At 50.2% G+C, this 20,656-nt stretch overlaps 1 protein-coding gene across 9 annotated transcripts in view; it reads left to right on the plus strand.

Moving 5' to 3' along the window:
- The window catches only part of USP18 (ubiquitin specific peptidase 18), a 39,870-nt gene extending 21,789 nt beyond the window's left edge, over positions 1 to 18,081 (plus strand). The window contains exons 2-12 of one of the 9 annotated variants that reach the window (XM_078343361.1): positions 12 to 283; positions 1,517 to 1,631; positions 2,263 to 2,359; positions 3,286 to 3,431; positions 9,227 to 9,306; positions 9,592 to 9,738; positions 11,543 to 11,638; positions 12,432 to 12,599; positions 15,051 to 15,182; positions 15,680 to 15,729; positions 17,575 to 18,081. In XM_078343361.1, coding sequence (XP_078199487.1) covers positions 281 to 283; positions 1,517 to 1,631; positions 2,263 to 2,359; positions 3,286 to 3,431; positions 9,227 to 9,306; positions 9,592 to 9,738; positions 11,543 to 11,638; positions 12,432 to 12,599; positions 15,051 to 15,182; positions 15,680 to 15,729; positions 17,575 to 17,620 — 1,080 coding nt within the window. In that variant the 5' untranslated portion in view covers positions 12 to 280 and the 3' untranslated portion in view covers positions 17,621 to 18,081. Of the gene's footprint in view, positions 1 to 11; positions 284 to 1,516; positions 1,632 to 2,262; positions 2,360 to 3,285; positions 3,432 to 9,160; positions 9,307 to 9,591; positions 9,739 to 11,542; positions 11,639 to 12,431; positions 12,600 to 13,838; positions 15,183 to 15,679; positions 15,730 to 17,574 lie in introns of those variants that run through there. The other 8 variants (XR_013524119.1, XR_013524120.1, XM_035286782.3 and 5 more) reach the window with 8 other exon arrangements.
- The last annotated feature ends 2,575 nt before the right edge of the window (positions 18,082 to 20,656 follow it).

Genomic DNA, 20,656 nt, shown 5'->3' on the forward strand with positions numbered 1-20,656 from the left:
TGTTTTCACAGCGATCCCATTGTGCCTGGCTCACTCCCATGAGCTCTTCCTGGAAGTGAGGTGGTGCTGTCCTGCACATCGGCCTGGCAGCTGCGGCCTGCGGTTTTGGAGTGATCACGAATGGGCAAGGCGTTTGGGCTCCTGGGACAAACCTGTCAGTCAAACCTGGCTGAGTCTCCACGGTCCCCAGCAGATCCTGTTGGAAAGAAGGAAGCAGACAGCAACATGAAGAGGAAGGGAGAGCAGCCCGGAGCTCGTCCTGGGGCCTGGGAATACCCTCATGGTCATTAGACCCCTCCCATTCTCCTCTTCCTGACTGCATGTCTTTTATTTATTATAAACAAATAAATTTGTTTATAATAAACATGTATATTTATCATATGCTTATTAAATATATAATAAATATATTTATATACTAAATATATAATATATAAATTTATTATATATTTATTTATTAAATATTTATTATATAAATAATAAATTATTTATTTATTTTTTAAGACGGGGTTTCACCATGTTGGTCAGGCTGGTCTTGAACGCCTGACCTCAGATGATCTGCCCGCCTTGGCCTCCAAAGTGCTTGGATTACAGGCGTGAGCCACCACGCTCGGCCCTGACTGCATGTCAATGCTTGCCTCGCCCCCTTCGCTCTGAAGCAGCAGAGCATCCTGGCTGATGGCACCGGCTTTCTTGGGCCTGAATTTCTGCGTCTTTTAGACGGGGATACAGCCTGGGCTATGGTGAAATCCTATCTCTAAAAAGCAAAACCAAATGGGGACAATGGTAGCAGCAAGCACATGGGTGCTGGGAGGATTCAGTGGGGTCCTCTGTGGAAGCTGCTTTCAGCCAGCGCTGGGCGTCTAGTGGCAGTTAGTTCCCATGTCTACTGCTGAGGTCCCTTTGTACTGGATGCGGAAATCTGTGCTCACCTGCAGCCCCCAATTTTTACTTTTTTATTGCCCTATCTCATAAGCCAAAGCCCTTTCCCCAAGAAGTCTGAGATTAGTGGTACTCTCTCCCTCTTAAATTGCCCACCTTGTGGGGTCTGCGGAGCCTAAGGTGGGTTGGAAGAGGGGAGGTTGGGTGCCAGGGTTCAGGGAAATGTCGCCTTTTGTTTTTCTCCTATTCTTGTAAGTTCCTTCTGCCTTTCGGCCTCTCGGGGTGAGACTGGATTAGGCGAATCTTCCCCACAGCTGCCTTCTGATCTCCTGCCTCCCAGTGGTGGGGACTGGGCAGGGACCTCTCCACTGGAGTCCGACAGAGACAAACTGGGGAGTTCCTCTTGTCCGTGAGCCCCGCAGATTCACATTTGGACTCGGCTCTGAGGAGAGCACTTGGAATGAGGGAGCCCATAATTCCCAGTCGTGCTTTCTCTGATGTTTCTTTCTTTGTCTCCCCCAACAACGGCTTGCCCTACTCATTTGGCCGTGAATAATTTACATTTTTGGTGACATCTCACTTCATCTATTGGGCTATTAAAACTTTTCTTATTACTGAACTTTTTTTTTTTTTTGAGATGGAGTTTTGCTGTCACCTAGAGTGCAGTGGCACGATCTTGGCTCACTGTAACCTCCGCCTGCCAGGTTCAAGCAATTCTCCTGTATCAGCCTCCCGAGTAGCTGGGATTATAGGTATGTGCCACCATGCCCCGGCTAATTTTTGTATTTTTAGTAGAGATGGAGTTTCACCATATTGGCCAGGCTGGTCTCGAACTCCGACCTCAGGTGATCTGCCTGCCTCTGCCTCCCAACGTGCTGGGATTACAGGTGTGAGCCACTGCGCCTGGCCGGTGTTATCTTCTGTTCAATTTGTTTGCAAGCTCTTGAGTGAACGCTTTGTACCTCTAAGAGAACTTTACAGGATTTCATGTCCTTAGTAGATTTAAGAAAAACATTTGATTTTTGTCAACTTTTTTTTTTTTGAGATGGAGTTCTACTCTTGTTGCCCAGGCTGGAGTGCAGTGGTGCAGTCTTGGCTCACTGGAACTTCCGCCTGCCAGGTTCAAGCCATTCTCCTGCCTCACCCTCCTGAGTGGCTGGGATTACAGGCACCTGCCTTGACGCCCAGCTGATTTTTGAATTTTTAGTAGAGACCGGGTTTTCACCATGTTGGCCAGGCTGGTCCTGAACTCCTGACCTCAGGTGATCCGCCTGCCTCGGCCTCCCAAAGTGCTGGGATTACAGGTGTGAGCCACCGCACCCAGCCTTGTCAACTTCTTTACCTAGGGCTTGCCCTCAGCATTTTTTCCTCTTCCCCTTACAGGCCTGGTTGGTTTACACAACATTGGACAGACCTGCTGCCTGAACTCCTTAATTCAGGTGTTTGTAATGAACCGGGACTTCACCAGGATACTGAAGAGGTAAGACTCCTCTGCAGGCTGGTAAGCCTGTGTATTAATTCATTTTTAACATGTTTCCTTATTCACAGTCACTTGGACTTTTTGAGATCTCTCAAAAGAGGGCAGAGGAAAGATCTGTTTCTGCATATTCTGGACTACACATTATTTCTAAAACTTCTTAGGTTGGTCTGGGGTGGGGCCCGGGTATTGGCACTTTTTAAAAGCACTCCTTGGGTGATTTTAAAGTGCAGCCAGGATTGATGGCCACTGACTTGGTTAAGAGAGAGAGTTGGAACTAGACCGATGTCGGGAAGGAGTCAGTGGGCAGGACACCCCTCCCTTCCCCCAACACTCACACAATGTGCTCGCTCTCTCTCTCTCTCTCTCTCTCTCTCTCTCTCTCTCTCTCTCTCTCTCTCTCTCTCTCTCTCTCTCTCTCTCCCCCTCTCTCCCCCTCTCTCCCCCTCCTTTCCTGCCCCCTGCTCTCTCCTTTGTCCCATCCAGGTAGTGCCTGTAAGTAAATGAATCATTGCCAAACCACACGGACAGTGCTTCATGCTGCCCCTTCTTCCCAGGACCTACCCCAGCATGCGCCTCTGCAGCTGGGAGAGCTTTAGGCTGGACGTTTTGCTTCTTGCCCAAGATGTGGAGCCAGGACCTTGGGCAGGGTGCAGAGGGACCGAGGCAGCAGTTGTGCTGATCCCCCTCTCCAGAGGGTCCCCTGTACAGCAGAGCCACTCACGTGGTGCTTTTCAACCTTGGCCACACATTGAAATAATTTGGGGAACTGAAACATTCTGGTAACCGGGCTCCACCCCCCAGAATTCTGGTGTAATTTGTATGGGAGTGGCCTGGATAGGGAGATTTAAAATTTTTCCCAAGTGATTGCAGCGTGCACCTAGCTTCAAGAGCTACGCGTAAGGTTTCTGGCCATTCTTGCGTGGCAGGATCACGGTGCCCAGGGAAGCTGACGAGCAGAGGAGAAGTGTCCCTTTCCAGCTGCTTCTGCTGTTGGAGAAGATGCAGGACAGCCGGCAGAAAGCAGTGCGGCCCCTGGAGCTGGCCTACTGCCTGCAAAAGTACAACGTGCCCCGTAAGACACCCTCGCTGATCCGAAGGGGGTGGGAAGCTTAGGGACAGAGAGGAACTGACGCCAGGGAAGCAACAAGAAGCAAGTGAGGCAGCCTGGACCTCACGGATGAGACATTTGTGTAAGAGGCACACATTTTTGGAGGTGCAGAGTCGATATCATTTATGGACATTTTATTTTCATATCACCCTTTTTCTGCTTCTCAGTGGAGTAAGCGAAGGCATCTCCTCCAAGCTTATTCAGCCATAGTTAAGGAATGGCAGGAAAACAGAATAAAGGAGTAAAAGACAGAATGTTCTGCAAAATAATTCATAAATAGGTGTTTTTTTACATGCTGTATTGAGATGTGCATCACATACTGTAAAATCCATCCATTTAAAAACCTACAATTCAGAGGTTTGTAGTGTAGTCACAGAGATGTGCCTCTGTCATCATGATCTGTGTTCATGACATTTTCCTCACTCCCAAAAGGAATCCCACACTTAGGGCTTTCCCTTGGGTGTAACACAGTGCTTTTCTCTCGCTGCTTCCAGAAGTCTTTAACTTTTGAAACTGATTATGATGTGGCTTGGTGTGGGCTGCTTGAGATCAGTCTTATGGTGTCCTTTGGGCTTCCTGGATGTGGATTTCTATTTCCTTCCCTGGGTTGGGAAGTTTTCAGTCATTACAGTTATGTGTTGCTTAGCAATGGAGATATGTTCTCAAAAAGGCATCAGTAGGTGATTTTGTCATTGTGTGAACATCGTGGAGCGGACTTCAGTAACCTAGATGGGGCAGCGTACTAAATGCCTCGGCTGTGTGCTGTGGCCACTGTGCTTCTGTGTTCTGCCATTGACCGAAATGTTAATCTCCACCCATGACTGTTACTTCCTTTGGATAAGCTTTCTGTCTCTTCTCACTCTCCTCCTTCTGGCACTCTGATAATGCCTGTTTTAGTCTGCTCAATGTCCCATAAGTCTCTTGAAGATCTCTCCACTCTTTTTCATTCATTTTTATTTTTGCTTCTCTGAATGATTTCCAGCGGCCCGTCTTCCAGTTTGCTAATCCTTTCTTCTGCTTGATTTAGTCTGTTGAGCTTCTTTAGTGGACTCGCATTTCAGTGATTGTATTCTCCAGCTCTATTATTTCTGTTTGGTACTTCGAACTTTTTTCTGTCTCTGCTGAAATTCTTACTTTATTCAGGCTTTGCTCTTCTAGACCTGGTGTGCGTCTTCATGGTCATTATTTTGAATAGTCTATAAGCTAAGTCCCTTATCTTCATTTCACCGGGGCATTTTCCGGAGATTTATCTTGTTCTTTTGCTAGGAACATATTTCTCTGTTTCTTCATTGTTCTGGATTCTGTTATTTCTGCACATTAGGTAAGAAAAATACCTCTCCCAGTCTTGTCCCACGGGCCTTGTAGCCCTGCCCGAGACTCGGAGCACCTCTGGACCCTTCGTCTTGTCTGAACTGCCGTCTGTGTTCTCAGCGGCCCTCAGGAGATTAGAACGTGTCAAGTCCTGATAGTGCCCCGGACAGGGGAGACAGAAGCCCGTTGAGATGCAGCTGGAGACACTGGGGGTAGTACATGTGTGTTTCAGTTTATTCTATCCCCGGAAAAGCTGGGAGCCTGAGTTTATCCCCCGCTGGCTCTGTGATAAGCCGGACAGAGGATCTGTGGCAAGTGCCTGCGCTCCCGTTGAAGCTGCACACTCCTTTGATGCATTGCTTGGCTCTGTCACCCCGGGAGCCTAGCAAATGCTGGCTCCTGTCCGCTTAGAGACGGACAGGTTAGTTGGAAGCTTGGTGCTATCTGTGGAGCAAACCAGTGGGAGCAGCTGTGGCAGTGCTCACCTACCGGTTCAGGGTCTCCGAGGAGTCCTGGTTTCCTGCTCTGTCAGCTCCCAGATGCATGGAGACCCCAGGGCAGCAGCTGGACATGTGCAGACAGATGCCTTCTGGGAAGAAGGTGGGAGCCGGGCATTTCTGCCTGTTTGCGCTGCACTGGGGGTTAGCACTGGAAGTGCGTGCATGCCCATCTCAAAACTGTTCTTCGCTCTCTGCGCACTTGTGGGACTCACAAATACAGAGCTTCGTCAGCTCCCAAAGCTGACTGAGGAGCTAGTCCTTTGTTTGAGAGGGGTAAATGTTGTATACTCAATGTGTGAAGTTAGAGACCTGATTTTATCCTGGAGCAGGGGGTGGGAGAAGGCATGGGCCTTGCCCGCGTGCCTGTCCAGGCACCTGGAAATCTATCGTTTACCTGCCTCATTGGCTCCAGGTGCCGGCTAGTTATTAATAGAAGCCCATCCGTCACCTCGGGCAGCAGCTAGGAGAACCTGCAGACATACCCTTGCAGGGAGAAACTGGGAGCCTGGCATTTCTGCCTGTTTGCTGGAAGTGCTCATGTGCCCATTTAAAACTCTCTTTGCCCTCTGTGGTTGCAGAGGATTCATGGCCGCTGACCCATGTCCACTCCCAGAGCTGGGTGACGTAGCAGCCAAGCCCTTGAGTGGGAACTGCAAAAGCCCGGCTATGTGTGGTCCAAACCCTTCACTCTTCAGGAGGAAGGTGGGAGTAGGGATTCCTCCCTCATAGTCAGGTACTGTGTGGAGGGTGCGGCTCGCGGTGGGAGCACGTCTCAGCGGGTCCAGCCCCCGCAATGTGGATGTTTTCTCCATTGCCCCATGTGCGGGACTCTCGGCTAGTTTCTGGGTTTCTTTCAGAACGAGTTGATCTGTGTGTAGGTGGGAGTTTTTCCGAGTGTCCACAGGAGAAGAGAGCACCAGGAGCCCCCTTTCCTGCCATCTCGCTTATGTCACCCTCTGCGATTGTTTTTGTTGAATTTGATTCACTGGTATTTTCTTGAGGAATTTTGCATTTATGTTCATGAGAGATTCTGGTGTCTAGGTTTTTTTTCCTTATCTGTCTGGTCTTGGTATTAGGATAATGCTGGCCCCCCGAGAAGGCGTTAGGAAGTGTTCTCTCTGCTTCTGTCTTCTGGAGGAGATTGTAGGGAATTGGCATAATTTCTCCCATAAATGTTTGTTAGAGCCCATCATTCACTAGGGGACCCATCTGGGTATAAATGAGCACTCCCAGTTTCTAAGACAGTTTGTTTTTCTTATTGTTACTGTCTTTTCACTTCTCCTCTTCCCTCCCCACCCTCCCAATCCCCGTGTTTCCTGTTCGCCCTTTAGAAATATAAATATCTCGCCTTTTACCTCCCCCTCACCAGACATTTTCTGCAGGGCAAAAGAAAGAATCTGTAAACCTGGGGATGGGTTGATTGAGGTGTGATTGAGAACAGGGCACCTTCTTCCAGCTGATCTTTCCTGAGACTTCGCAGATTTGCAGCCCAAAGCATACCCACCAGGCAACTCTCCCTGCCCCGGGTGGCCTCAAAAACCCCTCCAGGGGTTTGCCTTTCACCCACTAGGAAGACACGGAGAAAGCATGCTCACTCGGCCTCTTTTACAATTTACAATTTCAGCTGCCAGGTACGTGGTAATTGCCATTGCTCATCCCCCCCCCCACCCCCACAACACACCTTATGAAAATGCCCCTTTCTCCTACAAAGGAGAAATGGCACATGACAAAGGCAGGATGCATCGTGCTCCTTCCCCAAGCTGGCTTCAGAAATAAATGCATGTGTTTGTATAAAACCTTTTGTATTCCACTTTTTTTTTTTTTGAGACGGAGTTTCGCTCTTGTTACCCAGGCTGGAGTGCAATGGCGCGATCTCTGCTCACCGCAACCTCCGCCTCCTGGGTTCAGGCAATTCTCCTGCCACAGCCTCCTGAGTAGCTGGGATTACAGGCGTGTACCACCATGCCCAGCTAATTTTTTGTATTTTTAGTAGAGACGGGGTTTCACCATGTTGACCAGGATGGTCTCGATCTCTTGACCTCGTGATCCACCCGCCTCGGCCTCCCAAAGTGCTGGGATTACAGGCGTGAGCCACCACGCCCGGCCTGTATTCCACTTTTGTGTGTCAGAGTTAGTTGAACTCTACATGCGGTGAGCAGCTAACCAGCTTTTCGGCTGCACGGGCACTACGTTCAGTTTTCCCTCCACGCTCAGTCTAGATAGCCTCAATCAACCTATCTCCAAGTTCATGGATTCTTTCTCTCACCAGCTCTAATCCACTATTGACGTCCTCTAGTAAATTTTTCATTTCGGTTATCATAATCCTCAACTCAAGAATTTCTGCCTGGCCGGGCGCGATGGCTCAAGCCTGTAATCCCAGCACTTTGGGAGGCCGAGGCGGGTGGATCACGAGGTCAAGAGATCGAGACCATCCTGGCCAACATGGTGAAACTCCATCTCTATTTAAAAAAAAAAGAAAAGCCGGGAGAGGTGGCTCAAGCCTGTAATCCCAGCACTTTGGGAGGCCGAGGCGGGTGGATCACGAGGTCAAGAGATCGAGACCATCCTGGTCAACATGGTGAAACCCCGTCTCTACTAAAAATACGAAAAATTAGCTGGGCATGGTGGCATGTGCCTGTAATCCCAGCTACTTGGGAGGCTGAGGCAGGAGAATTGCCTGAACCCAGGAGGTGGAGGTTGCAGTGAGCCGAGATCGCGCCATAGCACTCCAGCCTGGGTAACAAGAGTGAAACTCCGTCTCAAAAAAAAAAAAAAAAAAAGAATTTCTTCCTGGTTCTTTTTTTACAGCTCTTTCCTTATTGATAGTCTTTATTTGGTGAGACAGCATTTTCGTACTTTCTTCTACTTCTTTTGACATGGTTTTCTCTATTCTCTGCACACATTGTAACAGCTGAAGTCTTTGTTTAGTAAGGCCGGCATCTGGGGCTTCTCGTGAAAAGTTCTCCTGACTGCTGTTTTCCTGTGTGGCCCTACACTTCTGCTTTCCCTGTATGTCTTGTCTCTTCTGTTGGAACAGGAACATTATAGGGAAGTAAGGTGGCAACACGACGCCAGAGACCCCACACAGGGTTTGCTGCTGCTGTTCTTGTTCTTGTTGTGAATCATCGTTCAGTGACAACTTCCCTGCACTAACTCTGTTGCATCTAGATTCCTGTAGCGTGTAGCCACTGACTGCTACATTTTGTTACTTTCGTGGTCAGATAATAAGTGGTCAGAAATTTCCTTAAAGGCCTGAACCAGTGAGTCCTCCAGTATTTGCGAAGCGGCTCTGTGTGTCTGTTAGGGCACACTTTCAAAGCGCAGACAGTTTATGATTCTGTATTCGCCTTCACTGCTTCCTTGCGGTCACCCAGAGGGGAAAGATGGGAGCCCTCTCAGTCTTACCTGGGCATGTGCATGGCCTCCTAGATCCCCAGGAATATATCAGTGCTGTTCAAAGTCCCCTGTGAACAGCCATTCCCCAGGCTGAGTGCAGTGGTGTAATCACAGCTCACTGTAGCCTCAACAACCTGGGCTCAAGTGATCCTCCTGCCTCAGCCTCCCAAGTAGCTCTGACTACAGGCATGCACCAGCACACTCAACTAATTTTTTAAATTTGTTATAGAGACAGTCTTGCTATGTTGCCCAGGCTGGTCTCAAACTCCTGAGTTCAAGCTATCCTCCCGCCTTCGCGTCCCAAAGTGTTGGGATTATAGGCATGAGCCACTACACCTGGCATTGGTGCTTGTTTTAAGAGGTTCTCAAAAATCAATACCAAACTTACTATGTTTATTGATCACTTCATATGTAGTGCCAGTTTACCCTTTCGGTGGGGTGGGGGGCGAGGAAGAGACAAAGAGGTGAGTGTTTATGTGTGTCTAGGTACCAGGGCATCAGAAGCGACTCTGAAGACCTCACTAATGGGCTGTTCCTTTATTCTGTGGCCAGTGTTTGTCCAACATGATGCTGCCCAGCTCTACCTCAAAATCTGGAACCTGATTAAGGACCAGATCGCTGATGTGGACTTGGTAAGAACCTAGGACCAGAACGCCTGGAAGCTTCAGACGCTGCTCATTTAACTCATTCAGCTGTTGTCCCTGTCGTGTGTAGAGGGAAAGAGTTAATCCACATACAATGCCTATCGCAGTTTCATAATATTGGTACTGGGATTATTTTTCACCTTTGTGAGTGGGACAAAGAGCATTAGTGGCTACCGTTTCTGCAGCTTCTGTCTCTTGGCTCCAACTTCTGGCAGTTGGCCTGGCCTGGCTTATGGTGTTGTTTCTGTCTCGCCTCTCTGCTCCCTCTTTCAGGCGGGGAGGCTGCAGGCCCTGTATATGATCCGGATGAAGGACTCTTTGATTTGCCTTGACTGTGCCGTGGAGAGAAGCAGAAACAGCAGCATGCTGACCCTCCCACTTTCTCTTTTCGATGTGGACTCAAGGCCCCTGAAGACGTTGGTAAGGGGATTCTCTCCGTATTTGCTGCTCCCGTATGTGTTAATCCATCATCTGTTGTCACAACTCAATGTCTGAGAGTAGGTAATGTATTTCTTACACTTCTGGAGGCTGGGAAGTCAAGGTTGAGGGGCTGCACCTGGTGACGGCCTGCTTGCTGGTGGGGACTGAGTCTGGAGGCCAGGCAATGCGGGGTATCACCTGGCAAGGGGGCCAAGCATGCTAATGTGCCAGCATGCTTGTGTCTCTCTTCCTCTTCCTATGAAGCCACCTGTCCCACTCCCAGGATAACCCATTAATCCATGGGTGGATTAAATCATTCGTGAGGGCTGTGCCCTCATGACCCAATGACCTCCCTCTTTTTTTCTGGAGACAGAGTCTTCCTCTGTCACCTGGGCTGGAGTGCAGTGGCGTGATCTCGGCTCATTGCAGTCTCCACCTCCCGGGTTCAAGCGATTCTCCTGCCTCAGTCTCCTAAGTAGCTGGGATTACAGGTGCCTGCCACCACACCTGGCTAATTTTTGTATTTTTAGTAGGGGCGGGTTTCACCACGTTGGCCACACTGGTCTGAAACTCCTGACTTAAGTGATCTGCCTGCCTCGGCCTCCCAAAGTGCCGGGATTACCGGTGTGAGCCACTGTGCCCTCCCCAGTCATCTCTCAAAGGCCCCACCTGTCCATACAGCCACACCGGGGATTCAGTTTCAAGCTGGCTTTTGGGGAGGACAAACACGGAAGCCGTATCAGCACACAGCACAGCTGCCGGTTCCCCCTTGCCTCTTGGGTCTAGCACTGGCTTCTGAGGAGTTGCTTATTTCATGTTCATGGTTCTGCCAATTTCTCCTTTGTTTTGGCAAAAGTCTTTTTTCCTCCTTCCTCCTCTTCCCTCATACTGCTCACCCAGCAGGAGCCCCCCACCGTTTCATTCCTCCAGTCAGTAGGTGACCTTTGAGATCCTGCCAAGTGGACCACCCCAGGCCAGGCATTAAGAGGGATATGAAGGGAATCAGAAGAAAAGCTGAAACCCTCAGCTGCAAAGTGTGGGGAGGCTGTCCCTGATACAAGTGGGGGTCTGTGTCGCTGCCCAAAAATCTCGTGTTCAGTGGTAATCCCCAATGTTGGCAGTAGGGCCTGGTGGGAGGAGATGGGGTCATGGGAGAGGGTTTCTCATGGTTTGGCACCATCCCCCATGGTACTATCTTTGTGACAGTGAGTCCTTATGAGATCTTGAGTTCTCTCAAGAGCTCACACTTGTTTAAAACTGTGCAGCCAGGCTGGACACAGTAGCTCATACCTGTAATCCCAGCACTTTGGGAGGCTGAGGCAGGCGGGTCACCTGAGGTCAGGAGTTCGAGACCAGCCTGACCAACATGGTAAAACCCTGTCTCTACTAAAAATACAAAAAGTTAGCCAGGCATGGTGACATGGCCTGCAATCCCAGCTACTTGGGAAGCTGAGTCAGGAAAATCGCTTGAATCCAGGAGGTGGAGGTTGCAGTGAGCTGAGATCGCACCATTGCACCCCAGCTCCCCACTTGATGTCTTGCACCTGCCCCTCCCGTGTAAGATGCCTGATCCTGCTTGGTGCTCCACCATGATTGGGACTTCCTGCGGCCTCCCCGGAAGCAGATGCCAGCATGCTTCCTGTCAGCCTGCAGAGCCATGAGCCAATCAAGCCTTTTTTTCTTGATTACCCAGAAATTACCCAGTCTCAGCTATTTCCTCACAGCGGTGTGAGAACAGATGAATACAGTACTCGAGGTGGGAAATGCCAACGCTGCCTTTTCCCTGTTCTCTTGGGTGGGGCAGGAGGATGCCCTGCACTACTTCTTCCAGCCCAGGGAGTTATCGAGCAAAAGCACGTGCTTCTGTGACAACTGTGGGAAGAAGACTCGTGGGAAGCAGGTACTGATTCCCTAAATCAGACTCAGCTGTCCCTTGGTGCACACAGGGGATTGGTTCTAGGACCCTTGTGTTTACGAAAATCTGCACATACTCAAGTCCCACAGTCAGCCCCGCGGAATCCACGTATAGGAAAAGTCGGTCCCTCATCTATGCGGTTGTGCATCTGGAGTGTTGTATTTTTGATGAGCGTTTGGTTGCAGATGTGGAACTTGTGCTTATGGGGGAGGGCAGACTGTACTTATTTAAAACAATTTGTGTATTCAGTGGACCCACACAGTCCAACCTTATGCTCTTCAGGGGTCAACCGTCCTTCACTAGTCTGGATTTCCTGATAGAATTGTCAGAGTCCCCGAGGGGACCTCGTGATGGGTGAGAAAAGGAATCTGGGTCTGGCTAGTATCGGGGATCCCGGCGTTCTGATTTCTAGAGCCGTGGATGTGGCTTCTCAGGTCACATCACTGAGAGGGACCGGAGGAGAAGGCCTGAGAGCAGCCGGCAGGGCATTTCCCTCGGGGTGAGACAAGCTCCCTGGAGCAGACGCCGTGGCTCCCTGGGTCTTGGCGCCTCTGCAGAGCCCTGTGCCCTTGTGCCTCTTGTGGGGACCCTGTGTTGGTAGAATAGCCATGTTTCACTTTATTCTCAGAGGAGCTCAGCAGATTCAGTGAACGGGAGCCTTGAACTCCGCAATGTCACCCTGCGTCCTCTTTTTGGGATGAATGCGCCACTGGTCCTGACATTTCTTTCACGCCCATTCCAAGTGGATTTTATATCCAGAGTGATTTTTCTTTTTCAGGTCTTGAAGCTGACCCATTTGCCCCAGACCCTGACAATCCACCTCATGCGATTCTCCATCAGGAATTCACAGACGAGAAAGATCTGCCACTCTCTGTACTTCCCCCAGATCCTGGATTTCAGCCAGGTGCTTCCGATGGAGCGAGAGATCTGTGATGCTGAGGAGCAGGTGAGATGCTTCTGATTCTGTGCCATCCTGCCTCTCCCCAGACGCTGCATTTTTCCTGTTTTCCCTTTCCGCATTCCCAGTCTGATAGAAGCCACCCATTCCTCAGAGACTGCCCGGCCTCAAAAAGACTTTCTTCTTTCTAAATATTGAATTTGTGTTCATATGCCTCACAGCACTGAGGGACGGAATCCAGAATTCAGTAGGCTTCTTTGGAAATAACGTGGAATACATGGAAATGCACAGGCAAACATGTCACTGTGGGTGCTTCGTACCAAGCAAACTTTCCTCCTCAAATGGCCTGTGCCCACCTTGAGGATAATCATAAAGTAGCCAGTTGACTGGGCCACATTTAAACAGAGTAAAGTTTAATTCACTTTTCCGGAGACAATAACTTATTGAGAGATTCTGAGAAGAAAAAAAGACACAAGGCCAGGCGATGTGGCTCATGCCTGTAATCCCAGCACCTGGAAAGGCTGAGGCAGGGTGATCACTTGAGCCCAGGAGTTCGAGACCTGCCTGGCCAACATAGTGAGACCCCCATCTCTAAAAAGAAAAACAAAAATTAGCTGGCCGGTAATCCCAGGACTTTGGGAGGCTGAGGCAGGTGGATCACGAGGTCAGGAGTTCAACTCTGTCTCTACTAAAAAAATACAAAAATTAGCTGGGCATGGTGGCTTATGCCTGTAATCCCAGCTACTTGGGAGGCTGAGGTAAGAGAATTGCTTGAACCGGGACCTGGGAGGCAGAGGTTGCAGTGAGCCAAGATCACGCCACTGCACTCCAGCCTGGGCTACAGAGTGAGACTCCATCTAAAAAAAAAAGAATTAGCTGGGTGTGGTAGCACACACCTGTAGTTCCAGCTACTTGGGAGGCTGAGGTGGGAGGATCACCTGAGCCCAGGAGTTTGAGGCTGCAGTGAGCGATGCTCTATCACTGAGCTCCAGCCTGGGCGGCAGCACTAGATCCAGTCTCTAAAAACAAAACAAGAAAAACTAAAGAGAAAAGCTACAAATATCTTTTCTCCGTAGTTGAAATGCTACGCAGCAAACTTCGTATTCCCATACGTGCGGGTCTGTTTTCGGGGGGTCTCTGCTGTTTCTTTGGTCCGTTTGGCTCTCTATGCTCTGGAGCCGTGGCATTTAGACAATGAAGGCCTGATGGAGCTCCTACTAGAACGTGGTTTCCTTACCTACATAGGCCATAGACATTTCACGGGATTCTCTTTTTCTTTCATTCTAGCGCTTTCTATTTCTACCTGCACATTCTGCCTGATGAAGTATATTTAAAACTGTTTTTCTCTTCAAAAAGACTTTTTTTGGGGTGCAGTGGGTCATGCCTGTAACCCCAGCTCTTAGGGAGGCCACGAGGATTGCTTGAGTCCAGTAGTTTGAGCCCAGCTGGGCAACAAAGCGAGACTCCGTCTTTGCAACAACAAAAGCTTCACTATGGAACCTGCGAATATATTCCAGGGTGTCTAGTGAGGAGTTAGACAGCGAGTCCTCAGCTGCAGCCGTTACAAAACTCACGGCGGGTCCTGCTCTCACTATCAACCACCCTCTTGTCTCATCCAACCCTGTGCTGGATTTTTTGATGCAAATCCCAGATGCCAACCTGCTTTATTCGTAAACACTTCATTACGGATCCCTAAAGAATAAGCACTAAAGACACAACCAGCTCCATCTGGTAATCCCTTGAGAGCATCAAATATCTGGTCAACGTGCAGACGTCCCGACTGTCCTAGAATCGATGTGGTTTGTTTGAATCTAGATCCAAACAGAGCCTACACTTGCATTTGGTTAAGTTCCTTTCTTTTCTTGATTAAGTTCCCTTTAGGTTTCTGTGGCTTTTCTTTTCCTTGCAGTTGATTTGGTTGAAGACGTCTTAAATATGCTAGAACTGGCTGGCTGGTGTCATTCAGTGTGTTAATCTAACCCTTTTATTTCTTGTAAGCTAATATTCAGGTACAGATATCACCAGCGTTTTATAAAGTCCCGCACAAGGTCCGCAAATGGAAATAGGGGATAACTGGAGCCTGCACTGTGGGTGACTCAGCTTTGCATGTGACGCCCTTGCCCTCTGTCTCCCCTCCCACTACAAAGAGCCTTTTGGCTACGGTGGCTCAGGTTACAGACACTCCTGGGCTTGTGGAGAAACAGAACTGTGTTCTGATGACCCCCACCCCTCCCAGGGGGAGGTTCTAATCTTGCCTGGCTTTGGGGGCTCTCCATGACCTCCTGGCTTCCATCTACCATGTGCTCTGCTCTGCCAAGCTGCAGTTCAGGATCCACACTCAGGAAAGCCCCTCCTGGAAGGTGCCCGCCGGCCGTGGGGCGGGGCTGTTGTCTAGTATTCTGAAGTCCCATAGTCGGGCCCAGGGTGGGCAGGTATAAATGTGTGAGGCAGTTGTGTTTGTGGTGGCGGGTGAAGTGTCTCGTGCCTGTGTCTTTCCAGCCTGGAGGGCAGTATGAGCTCTTCGCTGTGGTTGCGCACGTGGGAAGTGCGGACGCCGGTCATTACTGCGCCTACATCCGGAACGCTGTGGACGGAAGATGGTTCTGCTTCAATGACTCCAACATTTGCCCGGTGAGAAACATCGTCCACAGTCGCCTCCTGCCCGGGATTGGCCACCTCTAACAAATGCTGGGCCCCGGGCTGGGTGCATCTCCGAGATCAACACGGTGTGGTCCCGCCGCCGTCTGGGTGTGGGGCCTTTTATGAGGGTTCAAGCCTCTTTCATCCTGAAGTCCCCGTGGTTCACTTCCCTCCACTTCTAAGTTTTTGGTGCTCTAGGTTCATGCCCTGTGGCTTCATGCTTTGTGGGAAATGTGTAGAGAGCAAGCAGAGTTAGAAATGTGTAATTTAGGGTCTGGGATAAGCATGACCGGGTTGAAACACAGGGACGAAGGCACTAGAAAGACTTCATTGCACATGACATCTTGCCGCTGATACTCCAGGTTCTTGGGGGTTGCTAGGGCTGGGCTTGTCTGGAGGATGAGGGGTACATTGTAGCCTCCGTCCTCTGTGGGTGCTCACAAGTGTCAGCTGGTGGCTGCTTGACCCCATTTGTTTCCGGCTTCCAGGTGTCCTGGGAAGACATCCAGTGTACCTATGGAAATCCTAACTACCACTGGTAAGAAACGAATTTGGATAATGGGAGCCCGATGAGCTCATATAGGGTCCTTGGAGCTGCATGAAATGCCCGTGGATTCCCCTGTTACTGACATGCTGATGGCTCACGGTTCATCTTCAGCACTCACCCCCTCCCCCGATTACCTTACACGTCACACTCCAGGAATATTAAAGCAAAGATCACCACTGTTTTTTTAAACGTTATTTTTAGAGATGGGGTCTTGCTTTGTTGCCCAGGCTGGAGCACTGTGGTGTGTTCATAGCTCACTGCACCCTTGAACCCCTGAGCACAGGCGATCCTCCCACCTCAGCCTCTTGAATAGCTGGGACTACAGGCATGCACCACCACGCCTGGCATATTTTAAAAACGTGTGTAGAGATGAGGCTGTGTTGCCAGGCTGGTCGCAAACTCCTGGGCTTGAGCCATCCGCCCATTTCCGCCTCCCAAAGTGCTGGGATTACAGGCATGAGCCACCGCGCCCGGCCACTGGTTTTTAGAATTGTTCGCTTACGTAACTTGCTGTAACATTAGACTACCAGCTGTTTTGGGGGAAGGGTGACTTTTTTCATATTTCTTTGTCTGGCTTGCATTAGTAAGTATCAGTAAATATGTTTATAACCAATGAGCACAGAGGAGAAGCTGGGGAGAAAGAGGCTGGACGAAGTTCAAGCAGAGAGATTCCGTAAGTTTTCTTAGCTGAGCCTTGAGGTTGTGTATGAGAACCGCTATCTGAGGGGATTTCAGCTACAGAGATAGGCCTGGTCATTTGCAAAGTAGTGGATCAGGTGAAGCTCGCATGTGAAATCCTCATTCTGCTTTTCATCTTTCTCTCCTGTTTCTTCTCAGCATCCTGTTAGCCACCCAATCTCTGCCACTTAGTGGCTGCCATTGATTTCCCTGTTATTGAGATCAGAGGTTGGCAGCCTTCCCCTGTAAAGGGCTGGAGAGAAAGTTCTTCAGGCTTCGTGGTCTGTACAGTGTCTGCTGCAACCACTGGACTCTGCCCTGTGGAGCAAAAGCAGCCACAGACAGTACCTGGGCGAATGAGCGTGGCTGGGGGGCAGTTAAATTTATTTCCAAAAATGGGCTTGGAGGCTGGGTGTGGGCTCACACCGTTAATTCCAGTAGTTTGGGAGGTCGAGGCGGGAGGATCACTTTCAGCCAGGAGTTCAAGACCAGCCTGGGCAACAAAGCAAGACCCAGCTCTACAAAAAAAATGGAAAGTTACAGCTAGGCATGGTGGTGCACACCTGGAGTCCCGGCTACTCAGGAAGCTAAAGCCGAGGCGGGAGGATCACTTGAGCCCAGGAGTACGAGGCTGCGGTGAGCTGTTACTGTGCCAGTGCTCTCCAGCCTGGTGACAGGGCGAGAACCGGTCTCATCGAAAAACAAACAATGCACATTCTCACTTACAAGTGGGAGCTAAACACTGGCTACTCATTGACTTAAAGATGGCAGCAAGAGACACTGGGAACTGCTGGATGGGGGAGGGAGGGGGTGAAAAACTAACTGTGGTGTCCTGTGCTCACACACCCGTGACAAACCCGTACATGTGCCCGCTGAATCTGACATGAAAGTTGAAAGTTTATTTAAAAAGCCCGACAGGGTTGGATTTGGCTTGTGCGCCTGGAGCTTGTTAGCCTCTGCGTTAGATATTAACTAACAGAAACTTAGTGCTAATCTTCCCAGGCCGTCCATTTTGTTCTTCTCCGAGGTGATGTAGAGAAAGGCTTGATCCAGCTGCCTGGATGTTTGCTGACACTTGTCCTGCCATGGGTTAATGAAGCATCCTTTTCTGGTGGAGGTTTCATGCTGCTGTGCTGATGTGTCTTCTCGTCTCTCTAGGCAGGAGACTGCATATCTTCTGGTTTACATGAAGACGGAATGCTAATGACTATGCCCAAAACCTTCAGAGATGGACGCGCTATCATTTTCCACTTCCGTCCTGGATCTATGGAGTCTTCTAAGAGATTTTGCAATGAGGACAAGCATCGTTTTCCAACTATATAATTGAGCCTTATTTATAATCAGGGATATGATCAAAATATTTAACACTGAAACCCTGCAGGCCCTGATCAGTCAGGATGGACGCTTTCACCAGTTGACCCAGCCACGTGGCTGCTGGGTCTTGGGTGCTCCCGGCTGTGGTCAGCCCTTTAGTTAGGAGCCTGTGGGAGGTCCAGGTGCTCCACAGAGGGCAGCAGTGGCGGTGGGGTCATCTGGATGCTAAGGGTCCGTGGCAGTGGGTATTTCAGTATTTCACAACTGCTGTGCCCAGACTTGTGTGTACTGGCTGAATATCAGTGCTGTTTGTAATTTCTCAGTTTTAGAACCAATATTAATCCATATAAATCAAGTGTTTTGTAACTGTTATTCTTTTATTCAGCAAATATTTATTGATAGTCTGTTCTCCATAAGATAGCGTGATAGCACAGTAATGAATCAAGTTCTTTTCCACAAAAGGAGTTTGCAGTTTAATGGGGGATAGCAGGCCTGGTGCTATAGGAATTCAAAGGACAGGGAAGTCACTTCTGTTGTGGGGCCCTGGGAGGAGCCTCCAGGCTGGAAAGGCTTAGGGTGGAGACACCGACAGGGATAGCGTAAGGAGTGGACTGGCTGAAAAAGGCCTTGCTCAGCATTCAGAAACCATTCACACACCCAACTTTTTTCCACCAGGGGTGGGGAAGGCTGGAGATGGGAAGGCAGGTGGAGCTCAGAACGTGGAGGGTATCCAGCAAGGCTGGGAAGCTTGCCCCTGATCTGGTGGGTGGCGAGGAAGCCCTGAAGGGACGTGAGAAGGAGAGGAGCATTCAGTTGTGTTCTGCTGACATCGATCTGCTGGAGCTGGGGTTAGAGACAAACGTGGTGGGAATGGAAAGCCATCACAGTCACTAGCGCCATTTTGGGGGAAGAGTGGATGTGGCTGGTGAGAGAACAGGGGCCCAGGGAGAGTCCGGCCCCAACCTGGGAAGTGAGCCCCGTGGGTGTGAGCATCCCCACTTTACAGAAGACGTGATGGAGACATTCAGATGTTTAACTCCTGTTCAAGATTCCACACTTGGTAAGCGGCAGACCAAACTCCCAACTGAAGATATAGGTCATTTCTTTACTCTTTTGTTTGTGTTGTTAACAATGATTAGCCATACAAGAGTCAATTATTGTAAAATCATCAAACAACGTAGATAAGGAGGGAATCCCTTCCTTGGAGCTTGCCCTTGTCAGACGGCTGGATGAGTGTCCTGGGGCGTCGTAACTAACTGCCAGGGACTGGGTTGCTTACGATGACAGAAACGCATGGTGTCCCAGCGCTGGAGGCCAGAAGCCCTCATTCGAGGGGTGCAAAGGGCTGGCTCCTGAGGCTCCAGAGGAGGCCTGCTCCCTGCCTCTCAGCTTCTGCTGCTGGCCAGCAGTTGTCATTCATTTGCTCACCGCTGTGTCACTCCAGCCACCGCCTCCATCTGCCCGTGGCCTTCTCTTTTCTTTGCAGGGATGAGGTCTTGCTCTGTTGCCCAGGCTGGAGTGCAGTGGTGCAGTCACGGCTCACTGCAACCTTGAACTCCTGCGCTCAAGTGATTCTCTTGCCTCAGCTTCCCCAGTAGCTGAGACTATAGGCACAGGGCACCATGCCAGCCTACTTTTAAAATTTTGTTTATTTTTGTAGAGGTGGAATCTCACTATGTTGCCCAGGGTGGTCTTGAACTCCTGGCCTCAAGCAGTCCTCCTGCCTCCATCTTCTGGAGTGCTGGGATTGCAGGTGTGAGCCACCGTGCCTGGCCAGTTCTAATTATATCTACACAGGCATCAGTCAGTCCTTACGGCTCAGCAACCTCCAAGGGCATGATGGATGAGGAAGGACGTGATGGCCCCATCCATGCCAGCCCAGGGTCTAGGACGTGTGTGTTCTGAGAGCTTCTGGTGGTCACTGGGTCCAGTAGCCCCAAGCCCAGCTCCGCTGAGCAGCTCCGAGTGAGGTTGCCTTCCCTCCAACTTCTTGTCCAGTCTCTGGGACTGTCGTCTCCTGAGGCTCAGAGGAAGGAGGTCTCCCCTCACCGCAAGGTCATCTGCTGCTCATGATTAGACTTCAGTGGGCCTGGGGACACTCGGGAACCAGGGACATTCTCACATGAAGACCCATCCCACAGAGTACTGACGGAGGATCAGGGGTTCATGCAGGGGCTGTGTCCCCACTCTGGGAGCATGGGCCAGCTGAACTGTTCTGGGGCAGGCAGGACCCCTCTCGTGTTGGGGACAGCTCGCCTGGTTGGGACTGTCACTGATCATGGTGACAGGATTAGGTTGAGTATCACAGAGGCCTTGGACCCTTAGGTGTGTGGGGAGCTTTCTGAAAGCACAGAGTTCATGGCTTTCACCCTTCCCCCCGATTTGGGTCCCCTGCAGGGCATCGTCCTCATGGCTGGAGCAGCCTGGCCCTGTTCTCGGGCCCTGTCCTGTGCACGGGTCATTGTGGGAATACTGGGCTCATGCCCATCACAGACGGGACTCCTTTGGGGCCCGGATGCAAACTAGAGCATCCCAAGGAGGCTGTCACCATTTTGGTGACACCTTCCAGTGTGGCCCGGTGGTGTCAGGCTCCTGGTCAGGAGGGTGAACTTCCCTCTGGCTCAGCCATTTGCCTTGGACTGAGGAAGGCAGGTGGGGTTGACACAGGGGTGACGTCCAATGGATGGAGGGGCTGCATTTATTCCTCAGCCTGAGCCTGTCAAGAAGGATGAGGTCGTCGTTGGCATCTTGATTCCTTGCCCCAGAGTCAAGAGAGCAGGAAAGGGGACCAGATCGTCACCCAGAACTAAAACAGGCCTTTAAAATAATGTCCAGAATCTTCAGTTATCGGTGGTAGAATACACTGTTAAGAATTTTAGGTGAATTACTGTAAATTATATTTAGTAAATATGACTGAACTGAGTCT

This window comes from Callithrix jacchus, chromosome 1 (genome assembly GCF_049354715.1).
Source record: "Callithrix jacchus isolate 240 chromosome 1, calJac240_pri, whole genome shotgun sequence".
Lineage (NCBI taxonomy): Eukaryota > Metazoa > Chordata > Mammalia > Primates > Cebidae > Callithrix > Callithrix jacchus.